At 51.9% G+C, this 17,050-nt stretch overlaps 1 protein-coding gene across 1 annotated transcript; it reads right to left on the reverse strand.

Annotated features, from left to right (window-relative positions):
* Positions 1-3,710: 3,710 nt before the first annotated feature.
* On the reverse strand, positions 3,711-9,301 carry LOC309414611 (uncharacterized protein). The gene is made up of 5 exons (XM_082011968.1): positions 7,852-9,301; positions 5,820-6,814; positions 5,248-5,388; positions 4,685-4,701; positions 3,711-4,522 (listed from the first exon to the last, which is right to left on the reverse strand). The coding sequence occupies exons 1-5, from the start codon at positions 8,081-8,083 to the stop codon at positions 4,366-4,368; spliced, it is 1,542 nt and encodes a 513-aa protein (XP_081868094.1). The 5' UTR covers positions 8,084-9,301; the 3' UTR covers positions 3,711-4,365.
* Positions 9,302-17,050: the final 7,749 nt, after the last annotated feature.

A 17,050-nucleotide genomic window follows, 5' to 3' on the forward strand; every position in this document is an offset into this window, starting at 1 on the left:
GCATGGGAAGCTGAGAAGTCACTGACTTAGTGTAAGCGCTACAACTCCTTAGCAACCACTAAAACATCAGCGTGTTCTCACCATTATTCTCATGCTAAATCCAAACACAGCACTCTGCCAGCTGCTGGGAGGAAAACCCAGCTGAAACCAGGGCAGCAGATATGCACAACGCAATAGCAGCTGCAAGATCCTCTGCATCTGCCATGGCCCCTGCATCGGTAATGCTATCTGCCACGGCATCTGAATCATGAATGGTATCTTTATCTGCAGTGATGTCCGCATCTGAAATGGCATCACAAATGCTATCTGCAGTGGTGCATGCAATGGTGTTTGAGTGTAAAGTGGTATCTGCAATGGCATCTGCTGTTAGCATTGGTTTCTGCATCCGCAGTGTTATCAGCAATGGCTTGTGCATCTGCAAAGGTATCTGCAGTGCTGTCTGCAATGGTATTTGCTTGTGCAGTGCCATCTTCAGTGGTGTTTGCATCTGCAATGGAATCTGCAGTGGTATCTGCATCTGCAGCAGTACCTTGAGGACGGACTTTTTAGCAGGGCCTGTTTGCGATAGGACAAGGGGTAGTGGTTTTAAACTAAAAGAGGGTAGATTTAGGCTAGATAGAAGGAAGAAATTTTTCACAATGAAGGTGGTGAAACATTGGCACAGGTTGCCCAGGGAGGTGGTAGATGCCCCATCCCTGGAAACACTCCAGGTCAGGTTGGATGGGGCTCTGAGCAACCTGATCTAGCTGAAGATGTCCCTGCTCATTGCAGGGGGGTTGGGCTAGACGACCTTTAAAGGTCCCTTGCAACCCAAAGATTCTATGATTCCATAATCTTCAATGGCATCTGCAGTGGTATCTTTGGTGGCACGTTATATACGTTTTATTGGCATGTGTAGTGCAATCTGTATGTGCAATGGTCTCTGTGTGTGTAATGGCATCTGTAACTCCAGCTGTACCTGTATGGGCAACTGTACCTGTGTGTGTTTCGGTGTCTATATCTGTAGTTCTTTCTCTGCCTGTATCTCTGTGTGTAATTGTGTCTGTCTCTGCAATTGTACCTATGCCTGTCACACTCTTTGTATCCATGCAGGTACTTAATGCCTCTGTTGCCTCGGTCCTTAACAGTAAGGCCAGTTGTTCTCCAGGTACCCTGAGTTGGAAGACAGGGAAGGGCAGCAGAAGGAAGCCCCCATAATCCAAGGGGAAATGGTTAGAGACCTGTTGCACCACTTAGACACACCCAAGTCTAATGGGCTGGATGGGATTCACCCAAGGGTTCTGAGGGAGCTGGTGGCAGTGCTCACCACGCCACTTTCAATCATTTATCAGCACTGCTGGCTAACCGGGGAAATCCCAGTTGACTGGAGGTTAGCAAATGTGACGCCTATCTACAAGAAGGACCAGAAGGAGGATCTGGGGAACTGCAGGCCTGTCAGTCGGACCTCGGTGCCAGGGAAGATTATGGAGCAGATCACCTTGAGTGCCATCACACAGCACGTACAGGACAAGAAGGTGATCCAGGCCAGGCAGCATGGGTTTATGACAGGCAGGTCCTGCTTGACCGACCTGATCTCTTTCTATGACCAGGTGACCTGCCTAGTGGATGAGGGAAAGGCTGTGGATGTTGTCTAGCTGGAGTTTAGTAAAGCCTTTGATGCCGTTTCCCACAGTATTCTCCCTGAGAAACTGGCTGCTTATGGCTTGGATGGGCATACTCTTTGCTGGGTAAAAAACTGGCTGGATGGCTGGGCCCGAAGAGTTGCGGTGAATGGAGTTAAGTGCAGCTGGTGGCCGGGGACAGGTGGTGTTCCCCAGGGCTCGGTTTTGGGGCCTGTTCTGTTTAGTATCTTTGACAATGATCTGGATGAGGGGATCGAGTGCACTCTCGGTAAGTTTGCAGAGGGCACAAAGTTGGGTGGGAGTGTTGATGTGCCTGAGAGTAGGAAGGTTCTGCAGAGGGATCTGGTCAGGCTGGAGTGGTGGGCCGAGGCCAACAGTGTAAGATTCAACAAGACAAAGTGCTGGGTCCTGCACTTGGGTCACAACAACCCCATGCAACGCTACAGGCATGGGGAAGAGCAGCTGGAAAGCTGCCTGGCAGAAAAGGACCTGCAGTGTTGGTTGAGAGCCAGCTGAATATGAGCCAGCCGTGTGCCCAGGTGGCCAAGAAGACCAATACCATCCTGGCTTGTATCAGAAATAGCGTGGCCAGCAGGAGCAGGGAAGTGATTGTACCCCTGTACTCAGCACTGGTGAGGCCGCACCTCAAATGCTGTCTTCAGTTTAGGGCCCCTCACTACAAGAAAGACACTGAGGTGCTGGAGCGTGTGCAGAGAAGTGCAACGAAGCTGGTGAGGGGTCTGGAGAACAAGTCTGAGAGAAGCGGCTGAAGTAAGTGTCGTTGTGTAGTCTGGAGAAAAGCAGGCTGTGGGGAGACCATAGCACTCTCTACAACCACAACCTGAAAGGGAATTGTAGCGTGGTGGGTTTCAGTCATTTTTCCCAAGTAAAAAGAGATAAGATGAGCGGAAATGGCCTCAAGATGTGCCAACAGATATTTAGATTGGATATTAGGAAAACTCTCTTGACCAAAAGGATGGTGAGGTATTGGTAGAGGCTACGCAACAAAGTGGTTGACTCACAATCCCTGGGGGTATTTAAACACGTGTAGATGTAGGACGTAGGGACATGGCTTTGTGGTGGACTTAAAAGTGTTAGATTTACAGACGGACTAAAGGACTGATATTCCACCAAACAAAATGATTCCATTATTTTATGATGATTGCCCTTTCAGATTGGGATTACTGGTGCTTTCTCCTTAACTGTCTGTAATTCGGGGACTTGCCTGTGGTATTTAGCCCATGGCAGGAGGTCCAACGCTTGGTGGCCCAGCAGCAGGCCTCTGAATCGCTAAGTCCACTTTCTTAGCATCCTCGGCTTTCATGGCTGTCGTAGCCGAGAAGGAGACCTAGGCAAGACCTGTAGATCCACCACGTGGAAGAAGGACATCGTTGGCTGTGCCCACTAAGCCAGCGTCCATGCCCATGGCAAGAGGTCATGCAGCCCCATGCCCCAAATAGGAATAGGCAGAGGCTTTTGCTGACGTTGGGCCAGGAGGTTTCCATCTTCCCTGATGTCAATCAGTTGTTCTTGCAAACTGGTCGGGAGGTGTTGCATTGTGATCGTCCTTAGGCGTGGGTTCAAGACCCGGTGAACCTCTGTGCCTGGGAGGTGATTTTCAAGAGGTCTGTATCCCACTGGTGCCTGAGGTCACCTGTTTTGTCAAATGCATTGAGTCCGGAGCCGACCGCTGACCAAGGAGCTAGCGTGGAGCTGGAAGAGGCTCTTGCCTCGGAGGGTCTGTGAGAGCTGCCCCGCCCTTTGATTCTCACTGCCGCACAGCTGCGCACTTGGAGGCAGCATTTGCAGTTGCTCCCCTCTGGCCAAGCGTAGGACCCGGTGGGCACTGCGCACTCTCCTCCTCCTGCTCCTGGCATTCCTCCAGGCTCTCGCTGCCTGCTTTTCCCAGCGGGTGCCTGTGTCCTGTCGGTGCGGTGTTTGCCGCCATTCGGCGTCAGCGCATGGCTGGAGCAAAGGCTTCAATGCACAGACCACAAATCTCCCCTGCAGAGAGCAGGAGGTCACACGGATGTGAAAGGCAAGCTTCCCTGCTGGAGCAGTCCTTAAAAATCAGGGGGAAATCTTTTTGGCGTCACTACTTATCAAGAGAGGAGGACTATCCCCCCGCAAGGAACGGGGTAGAGGCCCCCTCACTGGAGGCTTTCAAGCTGCGGCTGGCCGGGTGCTAGATCATCACCTCTAGGCTTCCTTTGCCACGCAAGGCTGGACGAGATGACCTGCGTGGGCCCCTTCCAACCTGGGCTGTTGCACGACCCTATGATGATTGCCTTTTCAGGCTGGGATTACTGGTGCTTTCTCCTTAACTGTCTGTGTTTTGGGGACTCGCCTGTGGCAGGAGGTCCCGCAGAGCGGCTGTGTTTCTGGCCACCCCCTGGAGACAAGCCACCCGCGTGCACTGAAAAGGGGGGTGCCGAGCTGGGCTGTGTCCTTGGGGCCAAGGTGGTGCCTGCGGGACGCTCGGCCGTGGGGCGAGAGCGTGTAGGGCGGGGCGTGACTGCTTTCACGGGGCAGTGTTTAGCTCCGGTCAGGTGAAACGGTGCTGTCAGAGCCCTGTGCCTTGCTTACGCTGTCGATCTCAGTGCTCTCCCCTCGTCCTCATCTTGCAGTGTTCTGGCTGAGGCACAGACATGAAATGGAGAGAGCCAGTCGCCCTCACTCACGCGCAGCCCTCTCCCTGCAGCGGAAGGTGAACAGACCAGATCTTTGGGGGTAAGTTTTTTTATTAGACTCCTATCGGAGGGAGTAGAGGAGTTGTGTAGAGGGAATGTCGGAGTCCAAAAGTGGGCGCAGGTGCCTGGGGCTTGATCAGCGTCACCTGGAAGGGGAAAAGTGAGAAGGAAAAACGGTGAGGGTGGTGCCGCATTCTCAGGGAGCCTTGTCTTCAGTGAAGGCCGTCTATTGATGTTCGTGCATTTGGGGTTTGTCGTGCACTGCTGCGTGCACGCCTGGGCACTTTCAGCGAAGCCCCGCCTGTCCCGGTGGCAGGCTTGTTGGAAACCTCCTGTGTGATCAGGGCGTTTCTAATGGCGTGCTGCTGTTACTGGCTGGCATTTCTCCCCTTTTGGGGGAGGAATGGAAAGGCAAAAGAGAAAGAGTTTAGGGGTGGGTAAAATGCATCCCTCGAGTGGTTTTAGAAGGCCACTCAAAGAAAAGATCCTATGTTTGACGCAGGCGGAGTGACATTTGCAAGGTGGCGGCTGGAGCTGAGCTGGAACTGGACCTTGCTCCAAGTGCAGAGGTCTTGTAGCTCCAGCCAGACTTTGCCAGATGCCCCTGCCCTCCCAGCTGAGCCCCGAGTGCATGAGAAGGGTCCGCTCTTGGGCCTGCATGTCCCTTGTGCGGCGGTGTGTCCGGCTGAAGGCCTTGTGATGTGCGAGTGCGTATCAGCGCTGGATGGCTGAGCTAGTGGGGAGGCGATGTGAGATGTGTTCTTTGGCCTCCCTCTGCTCGGCTTTGGGCCAAGGCAAGGGAGCGGGCCTGCTGTCCTGCGGTTTGTCGCTGCAATAAGGTGGTCCTGAATTCTCCGAAGCCGCGTCGGAAGGGGGAGATGCTTAAGGGCTGGCTGTTGCAAAGCAGAGGAGGGGAGGCGGGCAGGCTGCCTTACCTTTCCCAGGCAGTAGTCTGCCGGCCCTGGCTTCACTGTTTTGTCGGCTCCGAGTCGACTGTTGGTTCCCATCGTGTACATGGGAGCCCTTTTCTTGTAGACGTCCAGCTCCACCTTGGGGAACGCAGCAGGACCGGGCGTCTGTAAAGAGAGGCGGGGAGGTGGCTCGATGCAAACGGCAAGCGTTGATTCTTGCCGGGTGCCCAGGCGGGCTGCGCTAGGTGAGCTGGCTGGCCAGAGAAGTGGCGTGAGAGGCGTGGAGCGATGGGAACATGGGCGCCTCCTGTTCCCCGGCAAAGAGGCAGGTTTCGCAGAGATGAAGGGAGATTCCCACTCGTGCCGGTGAGCTTTGCCCAACCACGAGGGTTAGTGTTGGAAAGCGAGGGACTGCAGGTGTCGGTGTCGCTGTTAGCAGCAGGAGAGCCAGGGGACCCGTGGCTTCTTGGGTGTTGCTGCTGCTGCAGGGAAGCGTGCGTTCCGCGAGGCTGCAGCAGGCCGCGGAGCCCTACTGCCCTGAGGAGAGCAGCTGAGCTTCAGCTGCTGCCGTGAGAGGGCAGAGAAGCGTAGCTCACCTTGGAGAGGTCTTCAGCAAAGCCATTGTGCTTACTCTTCCCTTTCATGGAGTAGCACGGGCTGGCGTGGGTGTAGGCTGTGTTGGGTCCCACCAGCCTAGGCAGGGTGTAGGTGCCAGGACCTGCAAGGGCAATGGGAAGCGAGCGCGTGTGAGTCCTGCGGGGAGAGGAGCAACGCCTGGGTGGGAGAGAAGCAGCGTGCCAAGCCTGCTGCGAGGAGCAGGAAGGATGTCTTGCCCCTCGTCCCAGGGTCCCTGTCTTCTGTTGCACTTGGCACGTGTCGGCATCTCCAAACCGGAGTTGCCGTTTCTTCTGTGGGATGAGAGAAGTTGGTGCTCTGGGACGCCAAGCAAACCTTTCCTGCGGCGTCGGCTTTTCCCGAGGCCTGTTGAAAAAGCTGTCCAGCACATTTTCCCTGGAGGACGTGCATGCTGCAAGTGAGTGCATTGCCCTGGGTTCCCTTACCTGGAGGTTGGTCAGTTTTGACGGCCTTGTGCCGGAAGGCCATGGACTGCGCCGGCGCGCTTTTGTAGAGGTGTTTGTTGGCCTTGTCGGTGGAGTAGTCGCCTGGGGCAGAGGAGGAGCAGAGAGAAGCAGTGAAACGGGGCTCCTGTCCTCGGGCCAAAAAGGGAAGGTCGGGAGGAGGTGCTCAGCCTCGTTTGTTTTCTGCCTGGAAACCTCTGAAGCCCTTTCAGGGCGTGAGCTGATGGCGTTGTAGCCTGGTAGCACAGGGCAAGAGGAAGGCGTGCGTGCTCGTCTTGCCCGAAGGAAGGGCTGGCCGAAACGGTACTCACTTGGTCCAGGGGTGATCTCGGTCTTTATCTTGGGAAGTCCGCAGATGTGCTGTGCTGGAGCCACGTACTTCCCGTTCCTGGTGATGGAGGGCTGGACGTAGTAGCGAGGACCCGGGGAGCAGCTGTCTGCGACGGGAGGTTTGGCCCCTGCAAACGTGTACGCAGGGGCTTTGCTTTTGGTGGGGCTGTGAGCCAGGTAGCCTAGGAAGAAAAGCCTGTGACAGGACACCTGCTTGCCACTGCGTATTTAAAGCTAGTTTCTAAGAGGAGTAGCTGGAGTTGCTGGCCTCAAGCAATTCCCTTCCACTGTTTCCTCCAGGAGCGATAGCAGCGGGTCATAGAGTGCCTTGTAGCGCAGCAGAGTGAATGTGTAGGCACAGGCGGTTTTGCAAACACGTTGCTAACTAATCTTGAAAAGAAAGTGGACCTCCAGCCAGCGGAGCTCTTGTAAGGAAAGCAGTAAAAAAAAAAAACAAAGGCCCGAAAACCAGACAAAAAGTCCACTGACGTCCAGCAACAACAGTGTAGGCGCTGTGCAATTAATCAGACTCTGCCCCAAACGCTCTTGTCATGATGTATTAACCCCCCAAAGAGCTGCGGAACTAAATTAGTGCAAAGGTAAAGATCGCTTCTGTGAGTTTGCTTTTCTGGAGCAGAAGAAGTAATGGAGGGGGGAGGAGAGGCCAAAGATGTAGGCGAGGGAGGAGGAGGAAAGAGGAGGAGGAGGTGGGAGCAACAAGTTCACAGCGAAGATACAAGACGAGCTTCGTCCTGCGCGTGCCTTTGCGCAGTGTCGCATGCGAGGGAAGTAGCCGGTGAGTCCTGCCTGTAGCTGTCTGCAGAGCGACCTCCCGGGATGCTAAATAGCAAGACGAATCCCGGCTTATCCCCAGCAGAGCCGAGGAGGGACGTTTCCAAACTCGAGGCGGGGGGCGGGGTGGTGCGCTTGTCCTGAACGTTGAACAGGCAAAGTGCAGAGCCTGTGTGTGGCAGCGGCGGTTGCACACCCAGGGCTTAGGGTGCGCCTAAGGCCATCTCTGCGCTCAGCAGAGTCAGGCAGCTCTTTTCTGGGGCTTTTCCATGAGCAGCGTGAGCCTTCCTCTGGCAGGCCTGTGTCCTTGCTGCAGCTGAGAGCATGGAGGCGTGGAGCAAACGGGGACGGCGCTGTGGCTGCTTGTCCCCTGGAGGCAGTGGATGTGGTGCCCCCCTCCCGTGCCCCCTCGTGACGGTGGTTTTACCTGTTGTCCCGGGGATTGAGTACTTGGGTCCCGGGCTTGTGAACTGGGCGGTGATGAGGCCGCGTGGGCGATGAGGTCTCCAGGTGCCCACCCAGGCTCCATCCATGTTGGAGGCAGCTCCAAAGCCTACGGCAAGAGCAGGAGATTTGCTGAGGGGCTTCCCTGAGAGAGGCCCGGAGTGAAGCCCCCCCGGGAGGAGCAGCAACGCTTCACCTTTCTCGGCCTTGGCCATCGGACCGAGGGCGGATGAGCTTGTCGGCTGCTGCAGCTCTCGGTCGCAGAGTGCGGCGAGGGTGAGGGCAGGCAGCGATCGGTCAAGAGAGGTTGTGGTGCCAGCTGCCGGGTGGCCTTGGGGAGACGCCTTGGTTCGTCACAGAGACGCACTGTGATGTCATACGGGCTCCTGGTGCCTGTCATAGGTGCTGCTGCATCATGCGGCTGATGTGGAGCTGTGGTCTGCAAACATTTTTGATCACGAATCCCCACAAGAAAAAAAAATGGTTGAGCAGGCCGCCCCAGCAGATGTGATTTATTTGTCAGTTCTGGACATGTGCTGCTGTCTTCGTGTCCTCAGTACATTCTAAACCATGCACAAAGAGAGCAATGAAAGGGGGATGAGGAAGAAACGCAGGAAGGAGTGTTTCATTTTTAGCCTAGAACTGGTTGTTAGCGTTACCTAACTCCTCTTTGCTCTCATGGAGAAGAGCAATGGGCTCGAATATGCTTCGGTGTTTTTTTTTTTAAAAATCGTGGTATAAGGTGGTGGAATCTCAGCATAATGCTTAGTGGCCCAGCAGCAGGCCTCTGAATCGCTAAGTCCACTTTCTTAGCATCCTCGGCTTTCATGGCTGTCGTAGCCGAGAAGGAGACCTAGGCAAGACCTGTAGATCCACCACGTGGAAGAAGGACATCGTTGGCTGTGCCTGCTAAGCCAGCGTCCATGCCCATGGCAAGAGGTCATGCAGCCCCATGCCCCAAATAGGAATAGGCAGAGGCTTTTGCTGACGTTGGGCCCGGAGGTTTCCATCTTCCCTGATGTCAATCAGTTGTTCTTGCAAACTGGTCGGGAGGTGTTGCATTGTGATCGTCCTTAGGTGTGGGCCTGTGAGCTCTGTGGATATCTGCTCCACTATGGGCTGCAGAGGGACAGCCTGCCTCACCATGGTCTTCACCACCGGCTGCAGGGGAATCTCTGCTCCGGTGCCTGGAGCACCTTCTCCCCCTTATCCCTCACTGACCTTGGCGTCTTCAAAGTTGTTTTCACATATTCTCACTCCTCTCTCCAGCTGCAAATGACGCGTGCCTTTTTTTTCCCCCTTATTATATATGTTATCACGGAATCACTAACACCTTTGCTGACTGGCTTGGCCTTGGCCAGCGGTGGGTCCATCTTAGAGCTGGCTGGCACTGGCTCCATCGGACACAGGGGAGGCTTCTAGCAACTTCTCACAGAAGCCACCCCTGCAACTCCCAAGCGCTACCAAAGCCTTGCCACGCAAATCCAGTACACTGGAGTCCAGACAGACACACATTTTGGGAAAGGCCCTTCTCGCAGGCCCTCTCTCCGCAGGCCCAGTGTCCCAGCTGGCTGAGCAGGGGCTGCGGGGGTCAGCGGGCGCAGGGCGTCTCTGTGAGGAGAGGCCCGGCCTGCCCCTGCTGCCCGGCAACAGCCACGCCATTGGCCATGGCTGAGCGAATCAGGGGAGTCAGTGTTGGCCTGTCACAGCCAGACTGGGAGGGGGGCTGAGGGGCCTGAGGAGAAATGGATGAGAGATGGGCTGGGGGCAGCCGGGGCGAGGGGGGACCAGGGATGGGGATGAGGATAGGGATGGGGATAGGGATAGGGATAGGGATAGGGGTAGGGGTAGGGATAGGCATGGGGATTCGGATCGGGATAGGGATGTGGATGGGGCTGGGGATCGGGATAGGGATGGGAATGGGGATGGGGATAAAAATGCGGATGGGGATAGGGATAGGAGCAATCCCAAGCCAGGCCCAGGGATGTTGCTGGTTCAGGAGCCCGTATCTCCCAGCATGGATCGGCCGCGGGAGTACCTGGAGACCTCTACCGCCCACAGGTCCCACCATGGCCCCGTTCACCAGCCCTGGGCCCTTGTGCTCAGCCTCAGGGACAAGGCCACAACCTGGGTCAGAGCAGTTCCCGCTGGTTCCTTTACTGTTGCCAGTCCCCAGGCTGCCCTGAGGTGGTGTGTAGGTGTCTGAGCTGGGATGAAATGGAAAAGACTGGGAAACCATTCATCGAGAGGAGGCGATGGAAAAGCTACAGTGCGTGTGGCACCAGGGATGAGCTGACACACTCAGTTTTGTGTCTGGATCAGTGCTGTACCTGCACATGGACTCACCCGTTGAACCTGGTGGTGATTTTCACACAGTGCCTGTGTGGTGATTTTCAAGAGGTCTGTGTCCCACTGGTGCATGAGTGTGCTGGTGCATTCGCCCCTTGCCCCCAACCTCACCTTGCACTTGGGCCACTCTACAACCTCAAAAATTCAGTTGCCTGGCAAGCCTTGGCCATTGAACAAAGAGTTTGGCGGTTGAGCGCCCCTCAACCATACCATGCCCTCTTGTGGAGCTGAGGTGGAGAATGGCATTGTTTTTTTGTATCAGGAAGGCAGATGCCTGACCAGGGTGAGGAAGAAGAACAGGACTAACTAATTAGGTCCTGACAACCCTGGAACAACCGGTACCAGTGCTACTGGAGACTTGAGAAATCCCCTGTCTGGGTTGTGCTCTCCGGGACCACAGCGGGCTGCGACCAGCACCTCTGAGTGGGACGCCTCTCTGAGCTCGTGAACTTAAAGAGTTCATGATAAGTTCGGAGGACTTGCTGCTGAAGGCTGGCATGGGACAGGGGCTATTGGAGAAGACATGTACCTGGATTTTCTCTCATTGTCCATCCACTGTAGTCACTTCTATGGATTTCTCCTGCATCATAAAAAGGGGTAACCTGTTCGGCCTTCCCCACCGAAACTTTTTCCTTCTTTTCTTTTACAGGAGAAACTTAATCTACTTTGATGACAGCAACAACAGCGTGCTCTCTCCCCAGCCTTGCTTTACCTCTTAATGGGGATAGGCATGATCCCTCAGATTTGGGCACTAAATCTTTGGGACCATTGTTTCAGGGTGGTTTCGAGGGTTCCCGAAAAGGGTAGACACATATCTACAGACTACAAGGAAAAAGCAGGAAGCGTTTTATTAACTACAAGCATGTGTTACACTAAGGGTGTTGTGCAAAGCAATTGTCTTACCGACCCGAGGCCTGTGAGGAAGATGGGCCATCTGTACATTTTTGTGTCATCTGGCACCGCGCGCTCAGCCCAGCAGTCGGTAGGTGACAGCTTTACGTGGGCGTCCCCACGGAGGCAACGGCGGCCTTGCTGTCCACTGGCCCACTGCTCTTTGGGAAATCCCGGTATTTATACATTTGCAGAGGAGCAGGTTTCGACACACGTGACCAGCGAGTGCCGAAACACGCCTCTGTTGCTGACTCTCAGCATAGGAAGCCTATGGCATATGCGCCCGCTGGTCGGGCATGCTGCACGCACCATAGCCATCCCGTCTATTGGTTTGTAGACTTTGTGTACTGTTAATCCAGCAGTCACGTATCAATCATGCTTAAGCCAATAGCAGGATTTTGCAAGGATTCCTCCCTCCACATCCTCCCCCAGTACTGTTCAACTTTCTTATCTCTGTGGGAAACCATCTGGTTTCTTTCACCCAGCCTGTTACCTACTTCTCACCCAGCTATCTGTTTTCTCACTGTGCTAACTGCGGTGTTCTCACAGACCGAAAGTCCATCTTTTAACCCCTCCGCTGTGGTTTTCTCGGCTATCTACTTCTTACCCAGTGTCCAACCACGGACCAAAATTCCCCCTTTCAACCCCTCCGTATACAGACCATGCATTACTAGATTATACTGAAAGTGTTAAAATCTGACCGACAAAGCAAACCTCAACCTTGCTACTGTAGTCATGCATGGAAACGAGGCATATCTAAACATATGCTGGAGATGGGAGACACTGTATAATCAGAATATCGAAACCTCCCACAACAACAGTAACATTTTTCAAATATTACCACTTCAAGCCACACCAGGGGAAGAAAGAAAAATAGGGTGTCGTGCAATCCGTGAATCGACCTAGAGAAATCTAACCAAAATTAAAATATACTATACTGATTTTTCTAAACCAAAAGGCAATGAGAAATCTTGTTATAAGACACCAGAACCAGATTGCTGGTACGATTTCACTTTCACACAACCTGTCATTGCACTCTGCCTCTGGGGTAATTGTGATGCAGAACTATTGTTTGATTTCATGATAACTGAGCACGAAATGTGGAATTCATGTATGACGAGGTGGCCATGGACTGATGCATGCATGCTTTTTGACATCCCTACCCCTAATCTAAAGTTATCGACAGTAGTACTGCACAACAGTGTCACCTTCCATAGACAAGAATGGGTCATTAAAGATGAAAAGGAAGATCAACGAATTCCGTCTTTAAAGGGAACCAAAAGAGACACCATTTCGATAGGATGCTGAATTGAAAACCACGCTACATGCATGACATCAACTTTGCACATTATCGTAAACTATGTTGAGGGAAAACAACACAGGCATGACTGTCCTTTCAAACACGCATGCTAGTGTACTTTTACTACACCACATTCAGCACCCATAACGTGCCTTTGGACAGACCCGGAGTCTCGCTCCAGTCTAGGCCTTCAATTCACGACTGATGTTGAACAGTCATATTCACCTACTCAGCCTCCTATCAAACTGTCTCCTCACATTTATAGCACTAGTCCCTACCTAATCAAAAACATAGGGCAACAGCAAGAGCTATTCAACCCGTCGTGGTCTCTCAGACAAATAGAACTGTCAGTGCAGGTTGATACCTCCGCAACTAAACCTACCTGCTCAACAGTCATGAATACATCTTACACAGGATGGTTTGCATGGTTGCGTGGACGAACCCTCACCTCTCCAAAATGATCAAGGAGGGAGGTGACTGGTATCGTCAGAACAGGACTGGCAGTATTGAATAGCACAGATGCTGAAGTCATAGTGAACAACTTAACTGTGACTACCCATGACCTAAACAAATTAGAACACCCATTTACAATCACCTTTATTGGCATTAGGAGCAAATCAATGGCTCCTATCAATCGTTCTACCTCATTGGGAATAAATGGAAGAAAACAATCATCAGTTAATTATAAATTCCCTTGGAGCCACTCAGAGCAACACCTCTCTTGCCTTGAGTTGTATCTGAGAACTAATGGATGGAGTCTGTAGTAGGAGCTATTTATTAGAGAAGGAGACGGAGGAACCTTACCCGCTGAAATTCGAAAGTAATCTGGGATAATGAAACCAAATTTGAAACGGAATTCCCATCTTGGTGGCATCTAATTAATTTCAGCTATGACTCCAGCGACAGTAAAGCCACAGCTTTTGTTTTGACAATACGCAATGCTTTGGTATACACCATATACCCAATCATTGCGTTGGAAATCATCATGGAACTGTACTCTATCCGTTAGGGCATAGGATATGGGCCCAACAAAATGGAAACAAATGGCAAACTGTTGATGTTGATGCATGTGTGGTCGGGGAACAACAGGGATTTATCTGTGAAAGTAATGCCATCAAGGCTCAAGACATTTGTCTTGATACTGGGAAAAATGTTTGTCATTTCGAAGTACACGCCAGTGAAACCCCTGAAAACTGTGCTAGTGTATGTTGTAAATGGATGTGCTTGTGTAAGAACCCTTTGTGATTCTATATTTGCAGACGACACCACTGTGAAGACAAGCAGCCACTCAAATATTTGTGTTTGCATCTTTACCAAAATTATGGGATGCGACTTTAATTTTTCAGCTCCTGTCACATCAGTTGCTACAGTCTGACTATATATCGTGTCAGGACTTGCTGCCTAGCCGTGTTGGGATGAATCTCACATTGGTGAGAAACGGTTACAACATGATGACCTGAGCCAACTGCTAGAACGCATCTGAAACAATGGACACAACACTCTGATCACTGTTCACTACGATGCAGCAGCAGTACACTGTGTCTTGGAAAGAGTGAAGAAAGAAGGGGAACATCAGTGGTGGGACACTTTATTTGCATGGCCTCCAACAGCAACGGAATTCTGAACCGGATCCCATCGTAATTCCATTGACTCTTGTTATACTATGTTTATTTTCAAACATTGTTCTATACATCATAACTTGGCGAATGGCACACCAAGTTATGTTAGCGCAAAAACCCGCTCGCGTATATAACATTGTTTAACCCCATCTACTGAAATCTTTATTGCTTACAAAGGTTAATCTAACACAAAAATCTCCCCTTAAATTAAAATTGGACTATAATATTACTCTGCTTATAGGCACAGAGGCAAGAGGCGACCACACCGCCACTCTGTGAGGAGGGGATGGATTGACTTTAGTCACGGGGTGGATTGTGGTGGTGCATTCCCCCCCACAACCTCGCCTTGCACCTGGGCCACTATACAACCTGAGAAATTCAGTTGCCTGGCAAGCCTTGGCCATTGAACAAAGAGTTTGGTGGTTGAGGCGGAGAATGGCATTGTTCTTTTGTATCAGGAAGGCAGATGCCTGACCAGGGTGAGGAAGAAGAACAGGACTAACTAATTAGCTCCTGACAACCCTGGAACGACCGGCACCAGTGCTACTGGAGACTTGAGAAATCCCCTGTCTGGGTTGTGGCCAGGATGGAAATTCACTGATGCCTGAAGTCAATCATCTCCCGACCCTATAAACAGTGGTCCCAAGTGAGGCCCTTTGAGCTCTCCGGGACCACAGCGGGCTGCGACCAGCACCTCTGAGTGGGACGCCTCTCTGAGCTCATGAACCTAAGAGTTCATGGTAAGTTTGGAGGACTCTTGCCAAAGACTGGCACGGGGCCGGGGCTGAAACCCCTACTCCTTGAGGCTCAACCCTTGCCCGCTGAGAAATGCAAAAACATTCAACGTGAGTATTTCACTGGACTCGAGGGGAGTTTCTAACAGGTACCTTTGTATCTCTCTTGTTCGCTCTCTCTTTTCTTTGTATCTCTTTCTATGTCTCTATCACTATCTCTGCGCCTCAGTGTCTGTGTGTGCATGCGTAATTAGAGAATCTCAGTAAGTTTTCAGTTGTGACATTGCTAAGCTTTATTAGGAAATTGACACACTAACTGGAGTCTATTTCCCTGACTCTGTGGATATCATTCCTCCCGATCTATGCATAAATCATTCCAGCCTCATTGTACTTTGGTTTCTCTTTGTATCCTTTTTCCATGTTGAATAAGTAATAGAGTGGTCCTCGCCATCAAATTCTGTTAAGTTGCGCTTTTTCCAAATTTATGTTAAAATCATTTGATTCCTAATATATTTGTTGATGATCCTTTAAGAGGCCTAAACCGCTCATTCACGACAAATTGGCGTAGTTGGCCGGATGGCAAGTAGTATCACTGATTACTTGCAAAAGCATGGAATAAGTCCAAGTCCCATATTCTCAGAAGAATGGGCACGTGAGAACTGGCATAATTAGGAAGCCGTGGAAAAACAGTTGAAGGAGGCCGGAGGTCACCTAAAAGATGGAAAAGGGATTATTTGCTTGGTGGATTGCAGGTAGGGCAGCAATTCCACCCTAAGTAAAATGGAACAATTGCAGTTGCCCCAATCTCGAAAAGAATTACCACAGATAATGGGTACTCTAGGATATTGGAGAAGACATGTACCTGGATTTTCTCTCATTGCCTGACCCCTGTAGTCACTTTTATGGATTTCTCCTGCACCATAAAAAGGGGTAACCCGTTCAGCCCTTCCCACCAAAACTTTTATTTTACTGGAGAAACTTAAACTTCTTTGATGGCAGCAACGACAGCATGCTCTCTACCCAGCCTTGCTTTCCCTCTTAATGGAGACGAGCATGATCCCTCAGATTTGGACACTAAATTTTTGGGACCATGCATTACTAGATTATACAGGAAGTGTTAAAATCTGACCAAGAGACAAGGCAAACCTCAACCTTGCTACTGTAGTCATGCATGGAAACGAGGCATATCTAAACAGTGATTGGAGATGGGAGACACTGGATAATCAGAATATTGAAACAGGTACTTTTTCCATGTTGAGTAAGTGATAGAGTGGACCTTGCCATCGAAATCTGTTAAGGTGCACGTCTTCTAAATGTATATTAAAATCATTTCCTTTCTACTATCTTTGCTGGTGATTATATACATGTCCTAAACCACTAATTCATGACAACTAATCCTTAAAAATCAGGGGGAAATCTTTTTGGCGTCACTACTTATCAAGAGAGGAGGACTATCCCCCCGCAAGGAACGGGGTAGAGGCCCCCTCACTGGAGGCTTTCAAGCTGCGGCTGGCCGGGTGCTAGATCATCACCTCTAGGCTTCCTTTGCCACGCAAGGCTGGACGAGATGACCTGCGTGGGCCCCTTCCAACCTGGGCTGTTGCACGACCCTATGATGATTGCCTTTTCAGGCTGGGATTACTGGTGCTTTCTCCTTAACTGTCTGTGTTTTGGGGACTCGCCTGTGGCAGGAGGTCCCGCAGAGCGGCTGTGTTTCTGGCCACCCCCTGGAGACAAGCCACCCGCGTGCACTGAAAAGGGGGGTGCCGAGCTGGGCTGTGTCCTTGGGGCCAAGGTGGTGCCTGCGGGACGCTCGGCCGTGGGGCGAGAGCGTGTAGGGCGGGGCGTGACTGCTTTCACGGGGCAGTGTTTAGCTCCGGTCAGGTGAAACGGTGCTGTCAGAGCCCTGTGCCTTGCTTACGCTGTCGATCTCAGTGCTCTCCCCTCGTCCTCATCTTGCAGTGTTCTGGCTGAGGCACAGACATGAAATGGAGAGAGCCAGTCGCCCTCACTCACGCGCAGCCCTCTCCCTGCAGCGGAAGGTGAACAGACCAGATCTTTGGGGGTAAGTTTTTTTATTAGACTCCTATCGGAGGGAGTAGAGGAGTTGTGTAGAGGGAATGTCGGAGTCCAAAAGTGGGCGCAGGTGCCTGGGGCTTGATCAGCGTCACCTGGAAGGGGAAAAGTGAGAAGGAAAAACGGTGAGGGTGGTGCCGCATTCTCAGGGAGCCTTGTCTTCAGTGAAGGCCGTCTATTGATGTTCGTGCATTTGGGGTTTGTCGTGCACTG

This window comes from Phaethon aethereus (genome assembly GCF_964289735.1).
Source record: "Phaethon aethereus genome assembly, chromosome: 30".
In the NCBI taxonomy this organism is placed as follows: Eukaryota; Metazoa; Chordata; class Aves; order Phaethontiformes; family Phaethontidae; genus Phaethon; species Phaethon aethereus.